This window comes from Perca flavescens, chromosome 17 (genome assembly GCF_004354835.1).
Source record: "Perca flavescens isolate YP-PL-M2 chromosome 17, PFLA_1.0, whole genome shotgun sequence".
NCBI classification, from domain to species: Eukaryota; Metazoa; Chordata; class Actinopteri; order Perciformes; family Percidae; genus Perca; species Perca flavescens.
The window spans coordinates 14,122,725-14,149,134 of record NC_041347.1 but is presented as its reverse complement, the minus strand read 5'-3'; the positions used below and the strand labels follow the sequence as shown (position 1 = coordinate 14,149,134).

The following is a 26,410-nucleotide window of genomic DNA, read 5'->3' as shown; positions in this document are numbered from 1 at the left end:
GATCTATCTAACTTGGTCACAACAAATCCTCATCAGCTATTGGTGAGATATCGCACGGGCAAAGAGAGCTCCCATTCTTATTGGTTCAAAGCAATGTCAGTTATTTTCAACATCTGCAACAACGAAGTGAATGCGCGACGCACAGTTTTGTTCTTTGTCAATGTTTTAATTTCTAACTGTGTATAACGCCGTTACAACGAACCTAGTTTATGGTATTTTAAAGACAAAACAGCTGAAGCCAAATCTCTTCATCGCTTTATTAGCTTCTTATAATACACCCATATGTATTAGCTACGTATTTATTTCCTTGTTTTTAACGCTCACGCACTCACGCGCGCGCACACTCGTTGTTGGCTCGAATTCACGCGCTTGTGCCGTCCCGTCAGTGACCGCCAGATGTAGCTCTGACTCTACAAGCCAAACCCTAAAATACAAGCTTGTCCAACGGTAACTTCGAGTAAACAATTCAAGTCCGGTAGTGAGTAAAATGTTTAGTCAATAGACTACAGGCTTGAAATGAGTGTTGTTCTCTATGGTCTACAAAACAATGATTGCTTAACTGGTTAGCGTTAGTGGCAGTGATGTTACAGATTGATAATTGTGTGTGTGTTTATCCGACTCAGTCAATCAGAGATACGGTTATAACGACCTGTTTCGTAATGAACATCATAATATCCCGAGGAAGGTCTGAGATCCAGTCATTTGAGTTTCTAAGGAAAAGGAAATTGTTTACCCTATGACAGAGTAAAGAAACACAAGGTCATATTACACTGCATTTTGCCAGATATAGGTATAAATATAGCTGACTTTATATGGGCAACTTTCCTTGACAGCAACATAAAGATGTAAAGAGAAAAGCATAGGCTACGAGGTGGGAGTATCTCGGTGGGAGGGATTCTTGCTGCAGGAATCTAGGTGGCGTGCAGAGCTGCAGAGGCTGAACTTTCTGAGAGCGCAGATAAAGAGACGGGAGCGCATCTCTGTCTCAGACACCTGATGAGCATCCTCCAAACTCTTTAAACCAGGGGACAGAACCTTACAAGAAATAACTCTTGTTGGATATTAAACAAGCACCATTAAAAAAGAAGCCTTCTAAATCTTGGAGAACACCAACAGGGAACAGCATTACTTTATTTTTACTGTACTTTAAGAGATGGCATGGTCTTTTCGACGCAGGTGTTTGCTTTTGCTGTGTTTGACAGCTATCCAGAGTGGTCATGGTGCCGTTCAGGTAAGAGCAAATTACTCTACATTAGTTTATGTAAACAACTCACTCTTCCGCTTGGGCAAACGGGCTCAATAAAGTGTTTTACTATATCGAATCTCAAAATCTGAGCAAACCATATTTGTGAATTAGGCCTATTTATAAATTTGAGGAAAAGTAATACATTTTAATATCTATCTATCTATATATAAAATATCTTATTATCCATAAAAAGTCACCCCAACCAATAATATTGTCTTTTATGCTGTTTTAGCACTTTGTCCAATTGTGTGTATGTGTCATTTTAATTTTTGCAAAGGTTTGTGCAGTCTATGTTTCCGCTGGAGAAATTACTCTACACGTTTTGCTTTTCCAAAAAAACTTCCATTGTAGCATCCGGATATGAGTCCTCTCATGTCTTGTCAGCTGGTGGCATTTCCCTTTTGCCTGGGGCAGGTAAAAGGAGCAGAGCACTGTCTAACTACTACACAGGTCCGAACTATGTGCGCAATGAATATTAATGTATTGAAGCTAGTTGTGATTGTACAAGGCCCCTCCAAATTACCAGCGCAGGAATTTAAGGTATGCTGCACAGAGAAATTGTTCCTATGAGCATGTGATTAATAAACCCTCCTGAAAGGATTAGAGGCACTTTTTCTGAGGAACTTTGTAATGGTTTGACAAGCTTTCCCTCTCAAGTAACTGCTTGTGGCACCCATGCTATTTTAAGTCTGCCCATTCAGGATTATCCAATGAGCATGTGCCTACCACCATGCAAAATTTACAGAGGAACAGCATTTTGGATTTAGGTCCCACTGACATCTGCCAGACAGCTTTTGTCCAGCTGTATCTGCCACTAGAGTTGTGATTGTAAGTGGAAAAGGGGCTGAGAGAGAGAAGAAGAGAGATGGTGGGCCTAGAATATCTCACATGTGAGTGCAATGAAGTCTAAATGGAAAGTAGTGGGAAAAAAATATAGTTTAAAATAAAAGATATTGTGGTGACTGAATCATGCAAGTACAAACGTGTTACATAATGTATTTTAGTATGAATGAAAACTCTTTGTAACCATAACAACCATGTGCCCACAAATAAGATGGTTTAAGTTTCGATTACATCATGCTCCACAGCTGCACATCAATGTTTATTCACAGCTCATGTTTTATATTTTATGACCATTAAACTGAGGTGACCTTTATTCCATTGCCTTTTGAAATGTTTTGCCAAGTCTTTGAGAACTCTTAATTCTGCTCATAGTGCTCATTCTTTATCCACAGACGTGCATGGATAAGCATCAGGTGGTTGGGGTGCTTCGTCAAATGGAGAAGTTTCTGAAAGGCCAGGAGATACGATTTACGGAGGGCCTCAGGATCATGAAGTCAAAGCTGGCAACGCTTCAGAACTCTGTCTCCAAGTTACCTCAAGCTGACCAGTCAGCTGGTGAGTAATAAGTAGATAACACACACCACCACCCTAGTCATCATATTCCTCATCATAATCATCATCATCTAGCCTAGACATCTAGACGCACCCTATCGGCCGCAAATGTAAATTGCAGCCAGGGGGTCTAGCAACTCTCCGTTGGCTTGCGAGCTGGAAAAGCCAAACTCCAGCCAGGCCAATCACATCGTGTATAGAGTCAGTGGGCGGGCTTAACATAATGACGGCAGAGTTACGACGGTTCCGCATAAATTCCCTGCTACTTGAAAACAAAGATGATGGCTGCTGCTGCTGGCGAACAGCGGTCTTTCGAATCAGCTTTGGCCGTGACTCTGGAAGACTTGGAGTTAAAAGTCCCATGGTATGAAAATGTCATTTTATGAGGTTTTTTAACATTAATATGCATCCCCCAGCCTGCCTATGGTCCCCCAGTGGCTAGAAATGGTGATCGGTGTAAACTGAGCCCTGGGTATCCTGCTCTGCCTTTGAGAAAATGAAAGCTCAGATGGGCCGATCTGGAATCTTCTCCTTATGAAGTCATAAGGAGCAAGGTTACCTCCCCTTTCTCTGCTTTGCCCGTCCAGAGAATTTGGCCCATCCATGAGAGAGAGACATCATGGCTTTCAAACGAGCAAAGTGGCAGTTGGTCAAGGCCACACCCCCACCCTCCACCTTGCCCCCCCCTCTCTCCTCCTCAATAGTTACAGACACAGAAATGGCACATCCTAAGGAAAGCTCATTGTGGGACTGGCTCTAATGGCTGTAATTCTGCACCAAGGCTGAATTTCGGGAAAGAGACTTCAGATACAGTATTAGGGGACCACTAAGGTCTATATAAAAGCATCCAAAGAACACCATGTCATGGAACCTTTAAGCTTTTCTTTGAGAAAAGAACAAAGAACGGCACTGAAGTCATTCTTAAAAAAGGAAGATGTGTTCTGAGTTTTGCCAACCGGATACCTTCTTCGTTGCTCTGGTTGGTTGTAGCGCTATTCTATTGCGTGCAGAGGGAATTTGAAAGACAACCGTTTATCCCGCCCCTCGGATTAAGCCCTGCCAATAGTGAGTTCCCAGACCCAACATCTTGATGTGGGTCTGGCTTGTCAGGCTAATCATCATCATCTTTAAAGGCCTTTTTCTCAGCACACATTTTGACTCGTCACAGCAGGAGTTACTTATAATATTAATGTCTCTGTTCTATCAAGTGTCTGAGTAAGTCATGGCAGTGAGTGAGAGTGAGCCAGCATGCACAATAACAGGACCCTGACACTGAAGTAGCTAAATGGAATTCAGCCATCCTTCATTCATTACTTTTCCCACTGTCACTGTCAAAATGTCTTCTCTGAAAAGGGTATTTTGTCCTAAATCATATATACAGTAGTTGTCAATTATTAAATCCAACTGACTCACTTATCCTGGCTGATGAGACCTCTGCACAGGTTGTGGCTGGGCAGAGAGCTATGCAGGGATATACATAATGTCACCATCATGTTACATGTGTATGAATTAATTGCATTCCATTAGATCAGACATTTTACAATAAACTGGGTAATGGAATTTGGTGAGGTTATTATTTTAAACATGTCTAATTGCTCAGTTAAATAAATTAATGAATGTGTGTTGTTTCTATTTACAGAAGTTAGAAACTACTGTTTGCTCTGTCACTGAAGCATGATTTTTTATGTTCTCTGCTTGTTTGACCATTTGGCATAAATCATGTAAGGGGAAATTTGATTAATTTGAAGTATTTAGTATTTACACAATATTTGTGTCCTAAAAAGTGGCTATAGTTTTCAAATTTACAATTTAAATACAATTGATTGAGATGATTTAAAGTGTATTAAAATTATCTGGTGGATGCCATTCTGATATTACTTTATGATGAGTAACTGTATGAAATTGATTTTATATAGTCATAACATAATATGCTGTTCTTTAGGTATATGCTGTAAAATCAACATACCATAAAGACAGGATGCTAAAAATGCAGAATAGATGTCTATATTTTTTCCACTAATAAACGCACAGTAAATGGTTCGCTTTAAAGGTCCAGTGTGTAACGTGTTTAGTTGTTCTTTATCAAAATTTGTGTTGCCCGTTCACAAGCTTGTCCTTTTTCACCATCAATTCCAAATATTCCTTTTGGCTTGAAATTTTACATTAGCATTCGCATGAACTGGGGTAGACGCTCCATATTCATGCACCATCTTGAAATACGTTAGCCGGTAAGGGACATACAGGATATACTGCTCCGCCTTTTGCGTTTTCGCTGTCACATGATAAACTCACAGGTGCTGCTAATGCTTCTAATGGGTATCGTATCTTCCCGGCCCCGGCAAGTTTGAAAAAGGAAACATGGAGGACCACACATATTCAAAATCCAAATTTCAGGAACAGGAGTCTTCTTCTTCACCCAGAAAAAAGAAAAAGGATATTGAAAAGAGCAAGAGACCAGCTTTTTGAAGCACGAAGGCTAACGTAGCTGTAATACGTACTTTGCACTGCGTGTTGCGAGAGAGTTGATTGCGATATATGATCTCAACGCTAGATGGAAGAAATTCCTACACGTTGGACCTTTAAAACTATAAGTTGGATTTTGATTATTTTACGCATTTATTTTCACAGAAAGAGTTCACAGAATGAGTGGTCATTTAATTGACAGTCCATACTGTATAAAGTCTCACATGCATCATTATATGACTGAGGTCTTGCTCAGTAATTCAGCGAATGCTTGTTCACTTAAAGGAAACAGAAAATTCTAACACATCAAATATACCATATAATATTTTGGGAACATTAAATTGTTTAAAGTTGATCTTCAAACTGTTTTTACACACTAGAGAGCCAGATATGGCTTCTTCTATTATGGGATTATATATTCACCCAACAGTGCGAGGCCATCTCAGTTACAGAGCTGGGTACTTGACAGGGGAAGTCAAATTGTGGAATTGTGTTGTTTGGCAGCAGACACGGAGGCCAATTTGTTAGTGATGGACCAGTGCAGTCCATAACTCTGGAGAGTACTTGGCAAGACAGGAGGAAGCTGATATTTTACATTTACACATTAATAAAGGTTCAACAAAATGATAAGACCAAACTGAAATGATTGCACCACCTGCTTTAAATGCTCAGATCAGGATGAAAATCCCCAAATCCACATTTAAATACAATGTAAATAAAGAATGGATACATATATAGTTACAATGAATGAATTAATAAAATAATATAAAATATAATTTGATGATAATGTTATCAAAATAATGTTGTGCAGCATTCACCATCTTCTTTCAGAACTCATCATTAGGCGGATTTAGCCTATTCTACTCTATATGCTTCCCTATATACAATACATGCAAACACCATATACACAGTTATCTTTCCTATTGTATCCCTGTGACATCATGCTCTAACTTAAAGTGGTCAGAGAAAGACACAATGGGCTTTCATTATATTACAAAACACGAGCTGGACATGATGGAGGTCTGGCCATGGGAGGTTGACTTATCATACAGTATCTAAGTGTTCTGATAGTAGTTTTCACATTAGGTTGAAAGAATAGGAAACATTTTCTCCTATAGTTGGATGAAGCATACATTCTCATAAAAGAAAAAATTGTATTGTCCATTCACCATGTTATGTAATGTAATTACGTTCTATATTATACAAGCCTTAAACTTTCCAGAGAAGGCAATATAGCATAACATTTGGCTGATGGTGAAATTCAGACTCATAAAAATGGCCGGTTCTGTGTTGGTTGACTGTAAATGAGGCATTTGAACCGTCCTCTCCCATGAAGGCTGTGCACTGCCCAGTGACACGTGTATATCCCCAGGCAGAGAATGCCAGAGGATGTCGGGAAGCTTACTCCACATGTGACCAGCCTTCCTCTCGTGCTCTCTTTCTCTCTCCCACAGCTCCCACCACCTGCCCCTCTCTGGAAGCCCCTGCTCACGGAACCAAGTTTGGCTCAAAGTATTTTGTTGGACATGAGGTCCATTTCACTTGTTTCCATGGCTACCATCTTGTCGGTTCTCCCACGCGTGTTTGCCAGGACAACGGCACCTGGACTGGCATCAGTGCCATTTGTAAAGGTAAGCAAGACACAGGAATTCCAGGCCTATTACCCTGCTAAAAATCCTCATTTCTAACCATGTGTGAGACCAGTGTTACATTTGATTCAGCTGAGGAATGCAGTCTCACTTCAGCTAAACCTGTTTTCATCACAGGTTTAGGAGCTTTTCACCCCCACGACTTTGTCCAAATACAAACACACATCCAGTACTTTTCTGATTCGGTGGAATGTTTTGGGTCAGGAATTGCTATGTCTGTGCATTATTCACTGTTGAGCAGAAATCCCCGCACCAATTTAGGGTGAACTTGGCTCAGCAGTGTTTGAGTGCCAGGCTGAAAGAGACAGCAGTACACACACACACACACACACACACACAGATAACAGGCAAAGAAAAGAGGCATTCTTTAGTGGCTGGAGCTCCTCTGCGTACTGAATGAAGCCCTCGTTAAAATGGCATTAAATGTCTCTGAACACAGAAAAACACCTGTACTGCATTCCACTGTGGGGTGCCTTACCCTCCAGGTTTCTACTCTTCATGAGCAGCAGTGGTTGGGCTACTGTAAGATAAACCCTACCTCTCTTGCTCATGTTTCCCTGGTTCTTTGACAGCAGTCCCACTGGACAGGGTTAGGTCCAGACATTATACCCACACCATGGTCTGATAGCACAGAAGTATGCTAAGCATGCTATTGATAGCCCCTTCAGCCTGTGCTGGTGGCACTCTTCCAGAAATTCCAAGTGGCGGACTCAGTTGAACATGTGCATACGTTTATTGACATTCATGGTTAAAACAACATGAGAAGGTTTGACTCTGCACACTATTACCCCTGTTCGTGTTTTTCAGCCCGGCAAAACTGGTCTAAATTTAGTCATGCTTAAAAAGCAGTATTGACGGAGTGTGAAAACTTTAAAGTTAAGAAGAGTTAAAAAATATCTAGCAGAGTGAAGTGGGCCTTTTCATGTTATGGCCCTGGCTGTGGTGGCCCCTGGGGAAGTCAAAAACATTAAAGAGATTGGTGCTCATCCAGTATACTGTGGCCTGCTTCATAATTTTAACATCTGCACAACTCTCAGAGCTGACTGCAGAAACAAAGATCATAAGGCATGATATACTATTTTTCCTACCTTTTGTTTTCATTTTGTAGTACTTCTGTATCGAGTGATAGTACATTCTATACAGGTTTATCATCTTCTTGGTTTGATGGTTAATAATCTATATGCCACAAATGTGACTTAACATTGGTGGGTAAATTAACGGATATGTACTTTATACATACTGAGACGTCTCCAGTATGTATTCAGTAGGTGTAAGTCTTACTCACTGTCAAAGGAATTTATTAAAGAAGAATATGCTAAAGAAGCATGCATGAAGCTTGCATGGAAATGTGAGTAGAATTACTGTTAACCTGAGAATTTTGTTATGGGAACTTATTGACTTATTGAGAATAGTTTTCACAACTGTTTGTTTTGCAGAAAGAAAAAAAACTTCAAATTTCCAAAACAACAAAGGCATGTATGCCTTTATTTTGATGTTTCACAATACGATAAAGATATGAGTAAAACATAGTATACGTCCATATAGACTTATGCCAACAATTGAAACTTTGAAGATGCAGATGGATTTGATTGAATTACACTTTAATAGTCATCCCCAATAGATCAAGATAACTACTACTTTTCCACAAATGGAACAAATATAAGGGCGTCACTGACTTACTGTTGGCATACTGTGCCCATAATGACAGTACCAGTTTCTCGTTCTTAAGTATCAGTTATCAAAGTGGGTGGACACTTATTGCCGCTCCATGGATGGATGGTAGACAGGATTTACAAGGCTTACAGAGTCTCTTTGATGTTTTTATGTATTTTTTAGGACCACCTTACCATCACTTTTCCTTGTGCAGTTTGATAAATTGGGCTGCAGATGATTTCAGTCAACCATTGTGTTGATTTCTTCTATATATTTTGTTCTGAAAGCCGTATTAAGCATCTAGTCTTGTTTATTTTGTCAAGGTTGACAGAAGCACACTGAGAATATATAAGGAACTGTTAAAACAATGTCGAAGGACACATCAAAAAACATGTTGTTTTTTTTTCATTTTCAACTCAGTAATATATATTTCAGAAGAAAGCATCTCCAAAACTGCAGCTGTTGTGCCTTTGATCTGTATGCATCAGTATAATGAGAAAATGGAAACATGAGGTTCAGAAGAAGTTTCTCAACAAGTTGACCACAGTGATTTCTCTCCTACACCCACAGATATAAGTGAGTGTGCAAGTAATCCTTGCCAAAATGGAGGTACCTGTGTGGAAGGTGTTAACCAGTACAAATGCACCTGCCCCCAGAACTGGAGTGGCTCTCACTGTCAGCACCAAACCCAGACAGGTTGGTACCACAGACTCTTTGTTTCGTTTGTATTTGAACGTCAGTCAAGACTGAGATATGCTACTCTACATGTTTACAATGTGTTCAGCTCAAGATGAAATTAGCATAGGTGATCATTTCTCATCTTTTCTCCGTTATGCAGCACCACCCGAGTGGAGTGTTATGAACGACCCAGCATTCAGCCGGAGACCTCGCTGTGCCCAAGTCAATCGAGCCCAACACTGCAGCTGTGATGCAGGCTTCCACATGAGTGGCACCTCTGACAACAGTATCTGTCAGGGTGAGCTGTAATTATGTGTTACTTAGTTGATCCCTGTGGGGAAAGTCTTCTTTTGCTGCTCCTCCTCTCAGGGAAGCAAGGTCAGCAGTTTACCTAGAGCTGGTGCTTTGCTTAACGGCATCTCAGCAGGACAAATAGCAGATGTTATAGGGACTTTACTGCTGAAAAGATTCCTGAATACCCAAATCTTTTACTCCTCTAGTAAATATGGTTACAAATGAGAGTAATGTGTGGAGCCAGTCTGTGAAAAAACAAAATAATCCTCTAGAGAGGTTACAAACAGATTAGCATCCATTTAGGTCACAGTTCAGTTGCTGTTAAGATCTATTTGATTGAGTAACATTTTGAAATGAGGATTTTCATGCCGTTGCCTCAGATGTGGTAATGTCTAATATGATTAAAGGGCAAAACTAAGGGACCTAAATGTGATGACAACCTGAGGCACAAAAACAACATCCTTTGGTTCCTCAGAGTGTGTCGTAAACTGTACAAGGTATATAATTACCTATATCTCCTCTCTCCTAGTTACTTTTACGTGCAAAATGGCCTGGTCATGATGCATGTTTAAGGCATGCATTTCTTTGTGCGTTTCTTGACAGATGTAAATGAGTGTGAGGTGTACCGGCTGGACCAAGGAGGGAAGCTGTGCGTCCACGAATGTGTGAATGTCCCGGGTTCGTACCACTGCTCTTGCCCCAGCGGCTACAAGTTGCTCCCAGACGGGCGGAGCTGTGAGGGTGAGTGACAAGAGGGAACAGAGGACAAAGGCTCATTCACAGAGCCCTGGCTGCAGATCTGGCTGGGTATGTAGCTCCAGAGAGGAATACCTGTGACTTAAAAAGACGAGGAGCCCAAAACCTTATTACCACTTTCATTTGCACCCCTGAAGCTTACAATGCTTGCCAGTGGAATGAATGACCTCACCCGTTCCTTGCAGAAGGATCTTTAGGACATGAAGCGTTTGTGGGAGACTAAACTGAAAAAACAAATAAACAGTCACAGCACAGCACCCCCTGCTCCGACTGTGGTAACCAGGAAGCAGGGAGTCAGTCTGGCAAGTCTCTCTCCCCGCTTCTCATTCTTACATGCCTCTGCTATTTTGTCTTCCAGATGTGGACGAATGTTTGAGCCAGCAGCACAACTGTAGCGGAGGGACAACTTGTATCAACATGGGGGGAGGCTTTCAGTGTGTCAACCCAGAGTGTCCCCGTTCTCATGGCGACATCAGTTACGTCAAGACATCTCCCTTGTAAGTGTTTACACCCCAATGTGACCCGTTTGTTTTCTTTGTTATTTGTTTTGTCAGTGAAAGTCAGGATCACATCATCCACGTGTCAGCAGGAAAGTGTCATACATTTTCAAATGATAAAATAAATCAGACCCAACTGTGAGACACTAATGGGCTCCATTTTGACTTGAAATAACAAGAAAAGCAGAAATAAAACTGATCATTGCTGTGTCTAGGTGTGCCAGTAACCCAGCATGTGTAATTAGAGGTTAAAATACATGCATTGAAGAGCTGCACTTGGCAAGGTGTTACAGCCTCAGAGTTCTCCAGGTGAACTATGTAAAGCAAAATTCAGACTTGGGACTTAGTTTTTGTGGCCATCCTTGCTATTGGTAGAAATAACATTAAACTCGCCATGGTAACTGCTGACATCTGGCAGCGCAGCAAAATCACTAACTGCCAAGTTAACCAAACATTTTTTGGATGAGAATTCGAGGCTGCCGATAAAACCATTACTAAAACTAGTTTAAACATCCATCATGTACTACCAATCTCCTGGTTGCATGTATTTCTGTAGTTGTATGTTCACAGTATTCCTGTGCAATGAGTGATGATTACAAACATTTTGGGTGCACTCACTTTCAGTTTTACCTTAAAAAAAGGGTTTTAGTCACTCTCCACGTGTAGCAGACTGTGTAGTGTATGTGTATGTAATAATTTATAACATTGTCATCAATATATTTGATGTAGCCTGATTGTTTTTTAGTCCACTCCCGAATCATCCATTCCCCTTTCCCGAAACTGCCTTTGATTACCATGACAAGACAACCAAACCAAACAGACAAACACAGAGTGGCCACCATAGATATAGAACAATACATAAATTGACATGTAATTCTGACTTGCCATTCCCATGGATGTAATTAAGAGATCCATTCCGGGATGGAACCACATGGTGGCCATCTTACCTGGGTTAAGTTTTAGAATTGCTTGGAAGCTATGATGAAAGAGGCTCATGTTATCTCATCTTTATACTCCTTATATTTTTCTACCAATACCTCAATACTGTTTTTTATTCAAAGAAATGAGCATAAGACAACTGTGTCTGTCCAGAACAAACCAAAAATCTAAGATGTTGGTAGAATTTTGATTGTTATAGCTCCAAGAGAACAAATGTATATGTTCAATCATGAAGATAATCTAATCATTTTGCATTTATATTGCAGACATCATTTTATTTTTCACATTTTTGCCTGAACTTAATATGTAATCACTTCTTTGCTACTCTGAATGGCTAATATACATTAAGCAATATATTTTATCCTAAATATATTCAGTAGTAATGTCATAGGCAGGTAATTAACAACCAGACACACAAGAAAGAAACAACCTGTTATATATTAGTATATTTACTATTGTCATAAATCGTACATAACATATAACTAACTTATAGGACCACATTAATTTCCCATAAAGCCTGTCACTTCCAGTCCACTGGCATGGGATTTGTTTTGATGAAGAGCCTTCTTGCTGTAAATGAGGAGTTGTTTTTGTTGATAAAGTTTTGTTAGGGAAGGCTAATATCTTCAGCACAACTCCTGATGGACTTTTCTTTAATTCTCGTCGTGTTTAATAAAGTTTCTGCCCATAGGTGGCAATGGTAAACAGTACCCAGGTAAGATGGCGGACGGTTATCCCATTAGTGTTGACGCCACAGTGCTTTAGAGGCGCATTCAAAAGACATAAATAAACGCTTCGTCTTCGTCAAAGTATGTTTTAATGATGTTCTGGTAATGTTTGGGTGTTCATTTATGTGACCTGGGTTTTAGTGTTGTGGGGTTGATTTAGTGTTCAGGTTTATCTAAATTAATTGGTGTAACCATGACCGAGACTTGGGTGGGGATTGATGGCTTTTGGGCAGTGTCTAATAATAATAAGTGGGAATTTACACCAGATTGACCTTTTCAAGGAAGGATCCTTGACTTTGTGAAATGGTTGGAAGTCTGTTTCATGCATTTTATGCTGACAGCACAAGATGCAGCACATCTTTAGACGTCAGTCAGCATGTCTTTAGACGTCACATCTTTTTTATAAATAAACGCTAAAGGTGGAGAAGGTGGTCATAGCGACAAAAGCAGTAGGGTAATAGGAGGAAGACACAGGGTTTGTATGCTTTAACTTTAGCATAGTTGTGTGCACAATACTGTAACGGCCGACAGGACATCATTGTGCTCTACGCTGAAGCACTGCAAAGGCACATGGGACTTAGTTTTGAACGGTTCCAGTCTTCGTCGAAGTATGTTTTAATGATGTTCTGTTAATGTTTTGGGTCTTCTTTAAAACCACGTAGAACGTCTGTGTCCTGGCCAAAAGTTTGGAGACATTACAACTTCCATCTCCCTATTTGCCAGTCACCACCAAGCTGCCTCATTTAAAAGCCTGAAACAAAGCTCTGTCTACCTCTACTGAACAATCAATGTGGTGAAATACTGCTCCACAGCCAGCAGAGGGGATAAATAAATGTTTGGGAAAACACTTGTAACAAGGCAGAAAGCAGGGAATTGAGTAAGACAGTAGCCGTGTCCCCATTTTATACTACATAATAATGCTATGCAGGTTTTCGGATTGTAGTGCACAAAGATGGAAGTTTGGAAGTACTGCTCACAACGCAGACAAAAGTTCACGGCTTGCTATAATCCAAGACTTCAGGGCACATGATCTCATGTGTACTGTATGTACGTGTCACTTCTCTTTAGTCACAAAGAAACGGTTATAAACATGGTCTCATAATTATGTAATAATTTTCTCAGTAACAAAATGGCTGCATTACGTGACATCTGCCCAACACACAGATAATGGAAATAATTTACCACTTTGTCCTGTAATGCCCCGCTGCTTATTAATACGTGCTGCATTTCTGTCCTGCAGTCAGTGTGAGAGAAACCCCTGCCCCATGGACAGCCGCTCCTGCCACCTGGCTCCTAAGACCGTATCTTTCCACTACCTGTCGCTGACCTCCAACCTGCAGACTCCTGCGACACTTTTCCGTATGGCGACCGCCGCCGCCCCAGGGCGAACTGGGCCGGACAGCCTGCGCTTCGGCATAGTGGGCGGAAACTCCCGAGGCATCTTTGTCATGCAGCGTTCAGACAGGCAGACTGGTGAGCTGATTCTGGTCCAGCAGCTGCGCGGGCCGCAGGAGATCAGCGTTGATGTGGACATGTCTGAGTACAGCGACCGCACCTTTCAGGCCAAACATGTGGCCAGAGTTACCATTCTGGTTTCACCCTACAACTACTGACAGCGAGCTGGCGACGGAGGAAGACTAGAGACAGAAGAAGAAGAAGAACAAGGAAGAATGTGTAATGGGCACTGAGTGAAAAAGATTTTGAATCCCATATCAGATTATTCATTTGTCTGAGTAGCCAGTCGCAGGCCAGTATTTGTTCAGTGGCCAAATTACCAAAAGAGTGAGAGCATGACAAGACAATATTTAACAGTCATATTATAAATAACAATATATGGCAAAACACATCATAGATGCTTTTTTTTAATGTAGTGTCAGTATGAGCTTTGACGGATGTTTGACTGAGTGTGTTTGAATGCATGAAAACTAGCTAAACAAAAGCTTGAGTGGGTTGGGTGGGATGGAAAACTGTTTTTGACATTGCTGTTGCTTTATGTTTGTATTTTTATGTCTATCATAGATCATGTCTGTGTAGCTCAGGGTCCGGCCCCGGGGCTGATGCACTGCACTCGCTTTATTGATGATAAATCCCTATAAGACTTTAGTGCTCCTGTGGCTCTAAATTATTTGAAACATTATTCCTGGTTTTTACATTGTAACATACTGTAAGCCACATATTTATCTTCCATCATATACTGTATATTTGTTTTTTTGTTTTTCTACTAGCTTAAAGGAGCTGTAGTCGATATTCAGCACATTAATAGAGCAGCAAGAAAATATTTGCAGTGTAAAGATATAGTCGAGTAATGGCATCCTGAGCAGAGAAGGAAGTCACACTCCCTATGTGTGTGTGTGTGTGTGTGTGTGTGTGTGTGTGTGTGTGTGTGTGTGTCTTTTGAGTTTCCCAATACATTAAATACCTGTTTTTTTAGCAGACACATGCACTAACATGCACGCACGGCCGGACCGGCTATCAGAACAAAAACAGAAGAAGAAGAAGTTCAGATCACAACACGCACAAAGGGGAGTGTGACTTCATTCTCTGCTCAGGACACCATTAATCCACTATATCTTTGCATAGAAAATCTTTGTTTGCTGCTATATTTATGTTCTTAACGTTGAGTACAGAACCTTTAAGGCACCATCCATTATACTAAGGGAGTTGTTGTTTTTTTAACAGTAGATGCAGTACTGTACGTGGGCATATTTTCTCTATTACTCATATTCTGTATGTTACCTAGAAATCATTATATTCTAAATCAAAGATGATTTGGCAAGCTTGCAAATGCACTACACAATTTAAGTGGAATTTTAATTGTCTCTGCATAACTGAAATAAAGGCAGTCTAACATTTCAGTATTTGTTAGAACTACCTCACTTGACGCTGAACAGTCTGCGATTAAATGTCCTTGTGGCAGTGCTTGTTTTCATTCTACGTTATGAGTGAATTTTAATGAGCGAAATTCAAACCAAAGCATAGTTGATGAATGAACGCTGGATGGCTATAAAAGGTGCTCTGACTGAATGGATGAAAGGTTAGAGAGGAAGAATGTGTGTTTTATAATATAACCCCTGGGGCAGAAGTTCACAGACAATCCAAATCAAAACAGCATTTCCCACAAACAGAGTTTCACAGTATTACTCTTTATACAAGGAACAGTAACTGTCAAATTTTAAAAACATATCTCTGTCAGTCTAATACTTGTTAGAGAAAGAAGAGACTAATGTTCACCACATGTGTTCTCTTAACTTCCTTTACTCTGTCCTCCTCTCACATCTCCATCTAGGGGTTTACATTGCAATAACAGGCTCCAGAAGAGCTGCATGCTTCCAGGAGGGAGTGGATGGTGAGAATCAAAACACATGCCCTGATGCCGGTACACACTGCTCTGAAAATGACAACGTGCCTTTAACGGCAGGCGTAATTTCCTTCAGTAACCATACCAGGAGGGCTCAACATTGCAGCCTTTGTTTCAGGCATGTGCTCAGGCCGTTTGATGTGCACATGTTTCATCCATTCTGAGGCGGAAGGATAGATTGCCAGAGACAATTGGAGAGCACTGAGCTACATAACACATGCCATTTGCTAAAGAGTAATGATAAAAATATACAGTAAGGGCTTTGAGGCAAAGCCAGCAGAGAGACACGGTGACAGAAACATGGTAACCTTAGTGCTCCGTCGATTCTTCCTCGTAGTGCTTATTGTGACTTTAGTGATGATGAATGAAAGGCATTGTTGAGGAATTTTGCCATACTTTTATTATCCAGGAGAGCAAAGAGGGCTCCTGTGGGATAAATGTTTAGAAGAAATCTAGAAATATGAGTGTATGGGAAAGCAGAAGGAAGTTCCCTTTGCTTTTGTCTCGGACTTTGAAGTGGCCTATAATCTGCCATTACGGCCATTAAATAATGACATTTTTTTGTTTAAGACATTGATGCTGTCCTATTATCAGTTTAGAGAGAAAGCATATATGATGGACAAGAAAACTGAATTCATGTCTCAAAAAAGACATCATGATGGTTTCTAATGGTTTTCATAATTGTATAGTTGCAGTTGAGGTATTTGGTCTCTTAATGTTTGGTATTTTAGAACTAAATACCATGATGGTCCATGAGGGATAGTCTCACTTTAAAATAGCAACTTCATTTCAAGGGTTTAACCAGTTTGTTCTCCAAAAAACAACTTTTAAGGTCTACATGACAAACACATTAGGTTGTTTGTGAATTTGTAATGTTTCAGCCCTCCTGGTCACAAGCCTATTAAAGGCTAATGACTTGAGAGAAAACTCAGGGTTTATATTTTCAGCAACTGGTCTCCTCTCAGTATTCAACTCTGTTTCAATAACATAATTTTCTTCACAATAGCCCATTCATTCAACAGTTTCTTCCCTTATTTCCTCTTGAATCTGGTGTTTGCAAGACAGCTTTAAGAAGAAACAGATTTCAACTGATGTAGCAAAATCGCAACTATAGTAAAATATGCATTTTACTGCCAAATTAATACTAAAAATCAAAGACCAGGAAACAAACATTCTTTGTTTGATTATTATTTAATCTGAGTGTACACACTTCCTGAGAAGGAAGAGAGAAGAAAATTGCTGGAATGAAAAGTTCAAGCCCAGTTCTTCATGACAAAAAAACATAAAAAGACAAGTCATATTATCCAGACACCTCTCCACCTGTGGAATTATGAAATAACAGGAATCAGCCAAAACCCATCTGTACAAATAATCGAGGTCTGCAGTTTTATATAACAGGACAGCTTGCCATTATAAGCACAATTATTCAAGGTTTCCAACCAATAAAAAAAAAAAAACCAACAGAACAGTGCCATTATAAACCCAACTGATCAACTTTTTGCTTATGCGAACCACATAACTTATCCAATGTGTCATAATATGGAATGGCCTAGACAGACAAGTCCTGCTGTAAAATTTACTCAAGACAACACACATAAAGATGACAACATTCCAACTCCACAACTACACTGACAAAAACACCAGGGTGGCAATTTTCAGGAAAAAAAAATAAAAATATTAAGACTTATTTAACAGAACATTCATGTTATTAAGGTGTCTGTAAAAAAACACTTTTTTTAATAAGCAAAGAAAGCAAAGAATGAAAAAGCAATAAGAAGTTTGCCTGATACATTGTGAAATTGTTTGGACTTCAATGCAATAAAAATAATGGAAGCACACATTGTAAACACACGTGAGAGTAAACATGGGTGAACACACTCTTTAACTTATAAGTACACTTGAAACACAAATAAATAATGAAATGATTTAACTCTAGATTAACATAAATATTGCTCATTGTCAGAAGACACAAAACCACCCACCCACACACATACAGTACAGCAGATTCAAACCATGACTGCAAACCCCCAATTCTACACTTTTGAATCTAGTTACATTTAAATTCAAATTGTACACGCCACTTGTTTGTGCTTCATCCCCCTCACACTCATTCACACACCAATACCGAGGATGCCGGACTCATGAATGACACTTTCATACACATTATTCTAAATTACCTGAACAGTTTAGACCTCATACAAGAACTACATGTAGGCACAGCTTTGATCTTCAAAGTGCATAAGAGCAAATGTCCTATTCTAAGTCAACGTGTTTGATTTTTTTTTTTCTCCTCTCAGATTTTAATGTTGGCAAACAGAAAAAACAGAAGTGTGCCTCAGTCACATCCAAAACATGTTTACCAAACTTCAACATTATGTATTTATATAAAGAAAGAATCCTGTTTGAAGTGAATTAATACACATGGAAGTAAAATTCTCTGACTCTGTTCGGGCTGCAAAATTAGCTTTGATAAATCATTCTTGGTGTTCATTACTGAGAAAAAGGGCCTTGTAATTATTTCCCCATCATAAATATGAATCCTATTTTTATCACAACCAACCAAGAACATCTTGATATCTGCAAAAAGACAAAAGAAAATATTTGAGAGTGTGCTCGTGCATGAGGCCCACTGTTCTTAATTCTCTGATAACATAAAAGTCACATGAACATAACAGACATAAATACAGCACTTGAAGGAAACATTCTCTTTGGAAAGAAAGGCTCAAAACTGATCATAATCAGGGAAATACTGAACCAGTTGGTTAGTGAAAAGACAGTTTTCCTCTGGTAGAGTCCTTTGCTCTTGCGGAGTTAAGGAAATGAGCAGAGCTCCCCCTAAATTGTGGCCTGCATTCCCCTGCGAAGTAGAAGTCGTATGGGAAGATCCTCTGAAAAAAAATAAATAAATGGCACTCCACCACCCGACTGGAAATACTGGCAAAAATCCTGCAGCAGAGTTAGGGATAGCGGCGTCCTCCCCCCCATGTGTGGAAATGTGTTGCCTCACTCCAGCTTTGACATCTCATATCTGGTTGTCATGATTTCCTGTGAAATAATATGCAAATATAAACTAAATATTTTTGTCCAGGCATATTAAGTTTTCATTTTCAGACAGAACCCCCCCCCCCACCCCCAAAACCAATGCTATTGCATTTTATTATTCAAACGCAATGCATCGTTCACCGAGCCTCACCCCCCTAGTTACTGTTGCAATCTTTCCATTTTGACAGTGCACATATGCAGTCCACAATAACTATACTAACAATCTTAGTCATTTTCTAAACAATGGATCCTTAATTTCAGACAGAGGTATAGTAGACTTAAGCAGGCTTCTAATTTCTAGCCAGCAACCACCGATTTTGCCTCAACTTTTATCAGCTGCAGCTAGCTAGCTAGTTTCTAGTTCTCATGAGCACACCCCCACTGTGACATAGCGTGGTACTATAGCACTACGATACATTACTGCTGCACAGGGTGTGGAAAAAGCATGTTGTCACCACTAGTTGGCAGCTAAATTGTTCGACAGGCCTGCTGTGCCTAGTTACAGTTGCTAAACTATGATTGGACAATCCCTGTCTGGGGCGGGGTTAAGCAAACATTCAGTTAGTCTATGCTTGATTTCATTGTAGGCATGAACACAAAATGTGCCTGAAAGACCCAAAAATTCATAGATCCTGTCACTGTGTCTTGAAGTCGGTCCTTATGTGGCCACTAATACAACAACTCCAAAACGAGTCCCTAACATTCTCAAGCAAGGCTCTCTTATACCTTTTATTTGGACAAAGTTACTCATCTCCACATATCTAGACCAGCTGTCTCTGGTCAAATAAATAAGGTGCATGAAGCCTGTAATTATATCTATTTATAGATTCTAAAGTAATTCATACCTCATCTGAGTCGAGCAGGACTGGTAGAGCTCTGCAGTGACAGACAGGACCAAAGAAACTCAGTTAGAATCACACATGCCTTGTATGAAAACACCTTGCTGGATTAATAGATTATAATAATTTGGATAGGATGCTTACACATCAGCAAGAGAGCTAGGAATGTTATCCTCCACCCACTTCAAGTCTTCCTCCTGGACAAGTGGAAAAAGAGAATGAAAAAAAAGTAAATACTGCCATCTGCTGAAGCATGTGACACTTGTAAAGCTGCACTTCCTAAACTTGGACAGCTACTCTTATCATAGATGCTTATTTTTTTCAATACTACACTGAATTAAACTAATCAATACATAAATATTCCAATTCAAGTGTGCAGTTGTGTTACTGACTGGGTTTACTTCTGCAGGCTTCACTGTCCCATTTGTCTCGTGTTTAGACGCTCTCAACTTTATGCCATCTGCTGTGAAGAACAAACACATAGGAAAGAAACAAATATAACGTCATTAGAAACTCCAAACGATTAGTGTTCTGTGCAAAAAGTAACTCCCATGATGTTACTGTACCAATGTTTGTAGAGGCAAACTCCTCAATCTCCTCATCGTCAGAGTCGTCAATGAGAGGTGTGAAAGCGTACCTGTGGACATGTAATCCAAGTGATTAATAAAGCACAGAATAAAGTGCCAAATTCAGCTCATGTTGGTGAATAAACAGTCCTAATATACTACTTGCCTCTGGTTGTTTGCAGACGGTCTCCATAAAAACATTATGACGAACAGAATGGCGGAGAACAAGAACCTCCAGAAAGCATCTTCCACCCACAGCTCAATCCAATCCTTTACACAAAAACAGGTCCAATTATCAATAAATGTAATAATGTAATTGTATACTTTTTTACCCCACTACTGATGAACATGCCAAACAATACTCACAGACTGGCACTCTGCTAGCCGAAATTTTTTCGCTATCCAACCCATGAAAATGATGGAAGCTGAGGGAGAGAGGGACAAGGTTAGAGACACAACTTTTAGTATGTTTTCTGGGGATACTCCACTGTTTGCATATTGGGACTTCTGTTTTCACATGTTTTATATGGATGAAAACACAAATAACTAGAAATCAGGAGCGCTGGCACAGAGCAGTGTTATGATTGCAAGTGTAGTTGCACTACTTACCAATGACAGCAAATATCAGTGTGTTTGTGAAGTGCCTGTAGAGAGACAACTTGACGGGGTTTCTCCTCAGCTTCAGAGTCTTGATGGTTTGTGCCAGGCTTACAAAGATGTTAGTGGCAGTCAAGGCAAACATGTGGTGGACGTTACATAGAAACCATATTACAAATGACCTCTACATACGTGTATATACTAACTCTTTTCTCCAGACACTGAGTCACATATAAATAAAACAAAGTGGTCCCTTCACTTACCCACTTGCCACTCAGTTATTTATAGATTTTTTTAACAGGAGATCCTGTAAAGGGTGGTGGTTGGGCATGCAAATCAATCACTTCTGCCAATTCAGACCAAAACTGTTGATTGTGCAAAAAAAGAAGCAGTGAGAATGGAGGATTTTATGAGCAGTTAAATCATCAATCAGAAAAAAAAACAAATAGTAAAACAATTCAGTGGAGGATGAATGAATAATGCAGGGCTGTATGTCTCTCTGCCAACTTGTACATTAGGTGCTCTTTCACAGCTAATGATTATCTGGGAAAGGAAGTTGCAAATAAACCTCTCCTGGTCTAATTGGGCTCGTGTAAAGGAGGTGAGGAGCAGAGGGAAACCACACAGGGAAAGGTTGTGGGTGCACAAAAGGATATCCACCAGCACAGAGAGGAGTCAAGCAGAGCCAGGGGAATGTTGGCCAGCAGGGTCAAGTCAGAGTCTTTTGCCTAGAAGGGAGAAGAGCAGGACCAGAGGGCACACGGAAGAGGAGAAATCATAGATAGGATGGGAGATTAAAAAGGCAGCACGGCCAGTAAAATATAGAACCGTTTGCCAAAGTGCAAAGAAGAAAATACCAAATCATCCAACCCAAAAGGCAAGAAAACTAAAACTTGCTCGGGCTCAATTAATAAACAAACAAATACATGCACATTGTTATTATATGAGGGTATAACAACGATTGATTATTAGTGCTGCTGAGGAGTACACTGGAAGGATATGAACCAGATGGCGCAGGAGTCGAGCACGGCCAGAACAATTGCTGTAATGAGAGCGGGGCCATTGTCTCGACCCTTGATTTTTGGCCCACCAACAAATTGAGAAAATACACAAACTGTGATGTCCGGTTTTATTTCAAAACACAATCTGACAAACCACAGAGCTTTAATACGGCACTTTCCATATCAGGTAGCAGTGATGAAACAGTGAGTCAATTGGTGTTAATATCTTTGGGGTTTTAGGATCGTTTGTCAGATTGAATATGCAATTTAAGTTTTTACTTCTAGCATCGGTTATTGTTGACATTTGTATAGACTGATCTAAATTTCCATTTATTTTTTTATAATCAAAACTCACCCCAGTAATCCTCAGGACACCTTCAATGCTAGCAAAGGCAAAGTAGAGGATGCCGAGCCCCACGACTCTGTGCATTACTTGCCCCAGTCGAGGCCTAAAATGATAGAAACAAAGAAAATAAAAGGTTGATTTGCTTGATTTTGTTTGTACAATCATTTTAGGGTTCTGTGTGTTCAAATATATGTTGACATACTTAATAATGCCATAACCAAGGCTGACGATGATGACGAGCAATCGAGCCAAAGTCCTCTTTAGGGCAGAGACCAGCTCGGCAAAGATCAGCAAGCCTGGAGCTGAAGGCAACAGTGACAGGGAAAAAAATTACATTTACAAAACCAAACATCTTACTCTCTCACATGAAACATGTAATGACCATCTGTAGACACTTACAAGCAGAGCCGACAGCGTTGGTGTTTTCATATTCGGCACAGAACACAGCCTTCTCCACCATACCGAGAAATATGACCCCTGCAATCCAGAACTGGATCCTCAGCAGATCCTTCCAGTAGCATGCTGCCCAGATAAACCACAGCAGGGCGTACAGGATGTACACTATGCACATCACCATGTAGAACTACAAACAGAGTGACAGATTAGTCTATAAACACATATGGGAGCAATATGGACTACTCATTCAGTGACTTGCTGAGGTTTGGAGTCAAATGTTGCTGTTGTATTTATGAAATGTAATTCACTCAAATCCTTTGGGCGGATTGTGCTGGGCTGACCAGAGCTACAACTGTATGTTTTATTGTGGTTTAGGTACACTGTCCCAAATCTTCTGACTCTGTTGTGTCATTGTTACTAACATGCACAAACCAAAAAACACAACCCTCCATTTGAGCCAGGAAAGAATGATGGGCACATAATATTAGTGTACATATATTTTGGAGTGTTCATATAAATGGGTAATTCATATTTTTAACATAAATCACAAAAACAGATTCTTTAAGTCATCTACTTACAATCATGAGAGGCCATTCTGTTATAGAAATGTAACCATGGCGGCCTTTCATCACCACATTAACTGGAAAAAACAAAATCCAGACATTAGACAAATGTTTCCCAACACATTAAGAATTTGTTTCTGGTGGTGAAAAGTCTTGAAATCTGACACTTTGGTGTCGGTGAAAAACAGCTTCGCATTTATGAGCCAGCTCCTGATTAGGGAAGTCATTTCTGCACATTAATGCACCCCCAACCAATCCATGCTTTCAACTACATATCCATGCAGAGTACAAAATAATACATTTTACGTTGTGTTAACGTTCCTCTATGCCAGTCACACAATATATTAGTTGCTTATGAGGACGTAATCATATGTTTAAAAAAAAAAAATCGTACCTGTTAAATTCCAGTTGGCATCTTGTTTATTAGACTCAATCTTTACAACTAGCAGGTAAGGCCCATCCTTCCAGGTGGTGGCTATGACATTTGGGGTGTCGCTGTCATACTCCTCGGTAATCCATTTGGTGTCATTTTCAACCTGATTACAAAAGTCATGCATTTTTATCACTTTAAAAAAAATAAGTTTGTAATACTATGGATGTGGAAACCATTTAAAAAAAACAATACACTTAACAAAACAATTACATGTTAAATACATGGAATACTGGCCAATTATGTTTATTCTGTTACATTCCTGGAAGATTATTCTCAAATCTTTGCTTACTTTAACTTACACTTTTCTATTAAAATCAATAGCATTAATGTTTTCTTACAGGCACTTCACCCTGAACAGGTGGACTGACTGGACGTGGATCTGCCTTGGCTTTCTGAAAGAAGAAGAAAAAAAAAAAGACAGTTACCAGATGCTGAGAGATAATAAATTGCATAATGTGAAGTGTATGACTATGCTGAGGAGAGCAATGTAACAAACTTACTTTGAGCCTTGGAAAGGACTGCAGTTTACGGTTACATGTTATGGGACTGTATTTGTGTTCAATGTACTCTCCTTGTCCGAGGGGATTCGGATCCAGGCCCTCCCCACGATTAAGAGGTGTTCTTTCATACATTTCCTACAGCCAATGACAGTCACCTTTCAGCATTTAAAAACAATCAAGTCTATAAAGAGTGATAATTAGTTTGACATTAAGCTTCTATACTTACTTCAATATTGTTATATTCATTGTTACAGGGGTAGTATTTTAAATACCAGTGAATAGAGAAGTTCACCTCCTCAGGACAGCCAAAACGCACAACTGAAAGATAAAAGACACAAGTAATGATAAACACAAGGGACAAAAAAAGGGGCACATTTTGTGACAGGTCACTTTATGTCTTACCTTTCAATTCAATGTTGGTGTCTTTATACATTGATTTCCTTAACAGTAGTGGTCTTGAGGTCTGCAGGGTAGATAAATAAAGTTTGAGAGCTGTAGTGCAACAAAGGATCATTTTTCTTTTTGATAAATATATAACTAGTTGAACCATAGGTTTCAACTGATTCATCATTTCGGCGGGATGGGGGCTCAATGGCTAAGCTGTCAAACCTAGGCAGTGCTCTTTCTGTGTTTGTAAAGGAGGGGAAAAGACTTGTGTAAATCAGGAATCAGGAAAATATTATTGTCCATAGGTGTGAATGTGTCTGCCTGTCTGTAACGGACTGGTGACCTCTCCAGGTTACACCTTGCCTCTCTTAGCACACCTAATACTGCAACTAGATATAAGGACAGATACAACAACGGAGGGAATCTGAAACTTCTCAATACTTAAATTATTGATCAAGGCTTTCTAGTTCTCCTTGGCTTGAGTATGGCAACTGTGCCTTAATACTGATAAACAAGTAGCCTATTTGAATGCAATTCAAATTCACTTCCAGGGTGTTGGAATATAATACATGTAGCTATATAACAACAATGATGTGTTGGGGGTTGGCGATAAAGGACCCAAAATACCAAAAAACTCCGTTAAATAGCAACGAGTCTTTGAACAGCTGTCGCAATTAAGCTGAAGTCAGCTAACGTTTGTTAGCCAACGGCTAACCTTAAACAAGTGCATTCCAGCCCTTCTGCACAAGGCGAATGCTAATACGCTAACAACATACTGCTCTTTCGGTAGGCACATTTTATCCAAATCCGTTTAGGATATCAAGTCGCAGTCAAGAGTGGTTAACGCGATACCATTCATGCAAGACAGATTACACGACTGTCTCCACATTCACAGTTGACAGCGAGCAAGCATAACAAGGCTAATGTAGCTAACGTTAGCTGACTGGTGCTGCAGTTATCCAGCGTTCCCGGTAAGATACTCACGTTTACAATGGTAATTTTCCAAACCCCTGTCTCTGGGGCTGCAACAACCGCATTTATGGTACTGAGTAAAACCACACAAAGGACTGCCCATGGGTAGAAAACTCCTGTGGTCGGACAGCTCCACGTCCTCATACTGACAGCAGCGGCCATGTCGCTGTGGGAGTGAACAGCACTTCCCTGCAGGAAGAGCGCCGTGAACTACCCACCGGAGGAGGACTCTCGACTCTGACGTTTACGTTGCCTTCAGTAACCCCTGTTCCAGCATGGAGTTTGGAAGTTGTTGTTTTTTATTACAAAAGAACATGCGGACATTCCACATTACACTCATGGGACATGGCGGCTAGATCCTCATGTTTACTGTCAGCCACTGATTGTTTCATCAATGAAAAAACAAAAGCACACATAGACAGACAGAAGGGTGAACTGGTTTCTCCTATCAGCTTCCAATGACCTTAACTTTAACTAAAGTATTTTTAAGTGCTGGCATTTACCTGAATATTTCCATTTTGTGACAATTTTACTCCACTAAATTTCAGAGACATATGGTGCCTGACTTGACTCTACAAATATAGCGTACTACCCTATGACTTGACTTGACTACTGTAACGGTGTCTTTACAGGTCTCTCTAAAAAATCCATCAGACAGCTGCAGCTGATTCAGAACGCTGCTGCTCGAGTCCTCACCAAAACCAAGAAAGTGGATCACATCACTCCAGTTCTGAAGTCTCCACACTGGCTTCCAGTGCCTCAAAGAGGTGATTTCAAAATACTTTTACTGGTTTATAAATCACTAAACGGTTTAGGGCCAAAATACATTTCTGATCTGCTACAACATTATGACCCACCCAGACCTCTCAGGTTGTCTGGGACAGGTCTACTTGTTGTCCCCAGAGTCAGAACTAAACAGGGGGAAGCAGCGTTCAGTTTTTATGCTCCACATCTTTGGAACAAACTCCCAGAAACCTGTAGGTCCGCTGCAACTCTCAGTTCTTTTAAATCTAAGCTAAAGACCTATCTTTTTGATGTTGCTTTTCTTTAAATAATCTATTTTATTAACTTTAATTTCTTATACTGCACTGTAACTTTTATTCTTATACTGC

General features: G+C 40.0%; 2 protein-coding genes across 5 annotated transcripts; one reads left to right on the top strand and one right to left on the bottom strand.

The window, feature by feature from the left end:
- Window positions 1–129: 129 nt before the first annotated feature.
- fbln7 (fibulin 7) lies at window positions 130–15,127 on the top strand. The gene is made up of 8 exons (XM_028603666.1): window positions 130–1,231; window positions 2,482–2,644; window positions 6,559–6,735; window positions 8,977–9,102; window positions 9,245–9,382; window positions 9,982–10,119; window positions 10,493–10,631; window positions 13,539–15,127. Exons 1-8 carry the CDS (start codon window positions 1,154–1,156, stop codon window positions 13,909–13,911), a joined length of 1,332 nt encoding a protein of 443 aa, XP_028459467.1. The 5' UTR covers window positions 130–1,153; the 3' UTR covers window positions 13,912–15,127.
- Window positions 15,128–16,831: 1,704 nt separating this feature from the next.
- Window positions 16,832–25,959, bottom strand: tmem87b (transmembrane protein 87B). 4 transcript variants are annotated; one of them, XM_028603768.1, is made up of 19 exons: window positions 25,311–25,959; window positions 24,342–24,402; window positions 24,166–24,257; window positions 23,940–24,074; window positions 23,778–23,831; window positions 23,401–23,542; window positions 23,022–23,083; window positions 22,447–22,630; window positions 22,250–22,349; window positions 22,057–22,150; window positions 21,702–21,773; window positions 20,713–20,821; window positions 20,470–20,528; window positions 20,270–20,373; window positions 20,104–20,174; window positions 19,930–20,000; window positions 19,682–19,734; window positions 19,544–19,574; window positions 16,832–18,701 (listed from the first exon to the last, which is right to left on the bottom strand). In XM_028603768.1, exons 1-19 carry the CDS (start codon window positions 25,458–25,460, stop codon window positions 18,660–18,662), a joined length of 1,686 nt encoding a protein of 561 aa, XP_028459569.1. In that variant the 5' UTR covers window positions 25,461–25,959; the 3' UTR covers window positions 16,832–18,659. The 4 variants fall into 4 exon arrangements, with proteins under 4 accessions (XP_028459569.1, XP_028459571.1, XP_028459570.1 ...); XM_028603770.1 differs by having other exon boundaries at window positions 19,930–19,997; XM_028603769.1 differs by lacking the exon at window positions 21,702–21,773 and adding an exon at window positions 21,357–21,428 and having other exon boundaries at window positions 19,930–19,997.
- Between the last annotated feature and the right edge of the window lie 451 nt (window positions 25,960–26,410).

What these genes read in the sequence shown, in the direction of transcription:
- fbln7 (XM_028603666.1), top strand. Translation starts at nt 1,154, where the DNA reads ATGGCATGGTCTTTTCGACGCAGGTGTTTGCTTTTGCTGTGTTTGACA. An exon ending in TCAAGCTGACCAGTCAGCTG is followed by an intron (nt 2,645 to 6,558) that starts GTGAGTAATAAG and finishes TCTCTCCCACAG; the next exon opens with CTCCCACCACCTGCCCCTCT. An exon ending in TACGTCAAGACATCTCCCTT is followed by an intron (nt 10,632 to 13,538) that starts GTAAGTGTTTAC and finishes TCTGTCCTGCAG; the next exon opens with TCAGTGTGAGAGAAACCCCT.
- tmem87b (XM_028603768.1), bottom strand. Translation starts at nt 25,460, where the DNA reads ATGGCCGCTGCTGTCAGTATGAGGACGTGGAGCTGTCCGACCACAGGA. An exon ending in GGAAAATTACCATTGTAAAC is followed by an intron (nt 24,403 to 25,310) that starts GTGAGTATCTTA and finishes TCTACCCTGCAG; the next exon opens with ACCTCAAGACCACTACTGTT. An exon ending in ACTGATATTTGCTGTCATTG is followed by an intron (nt 20,529 to 20,712) that starts GTAAGTAGTGCA and finishes TCTCTCCCTCAG; the next exon opens with CTTCCATCATTTTCATGGGT.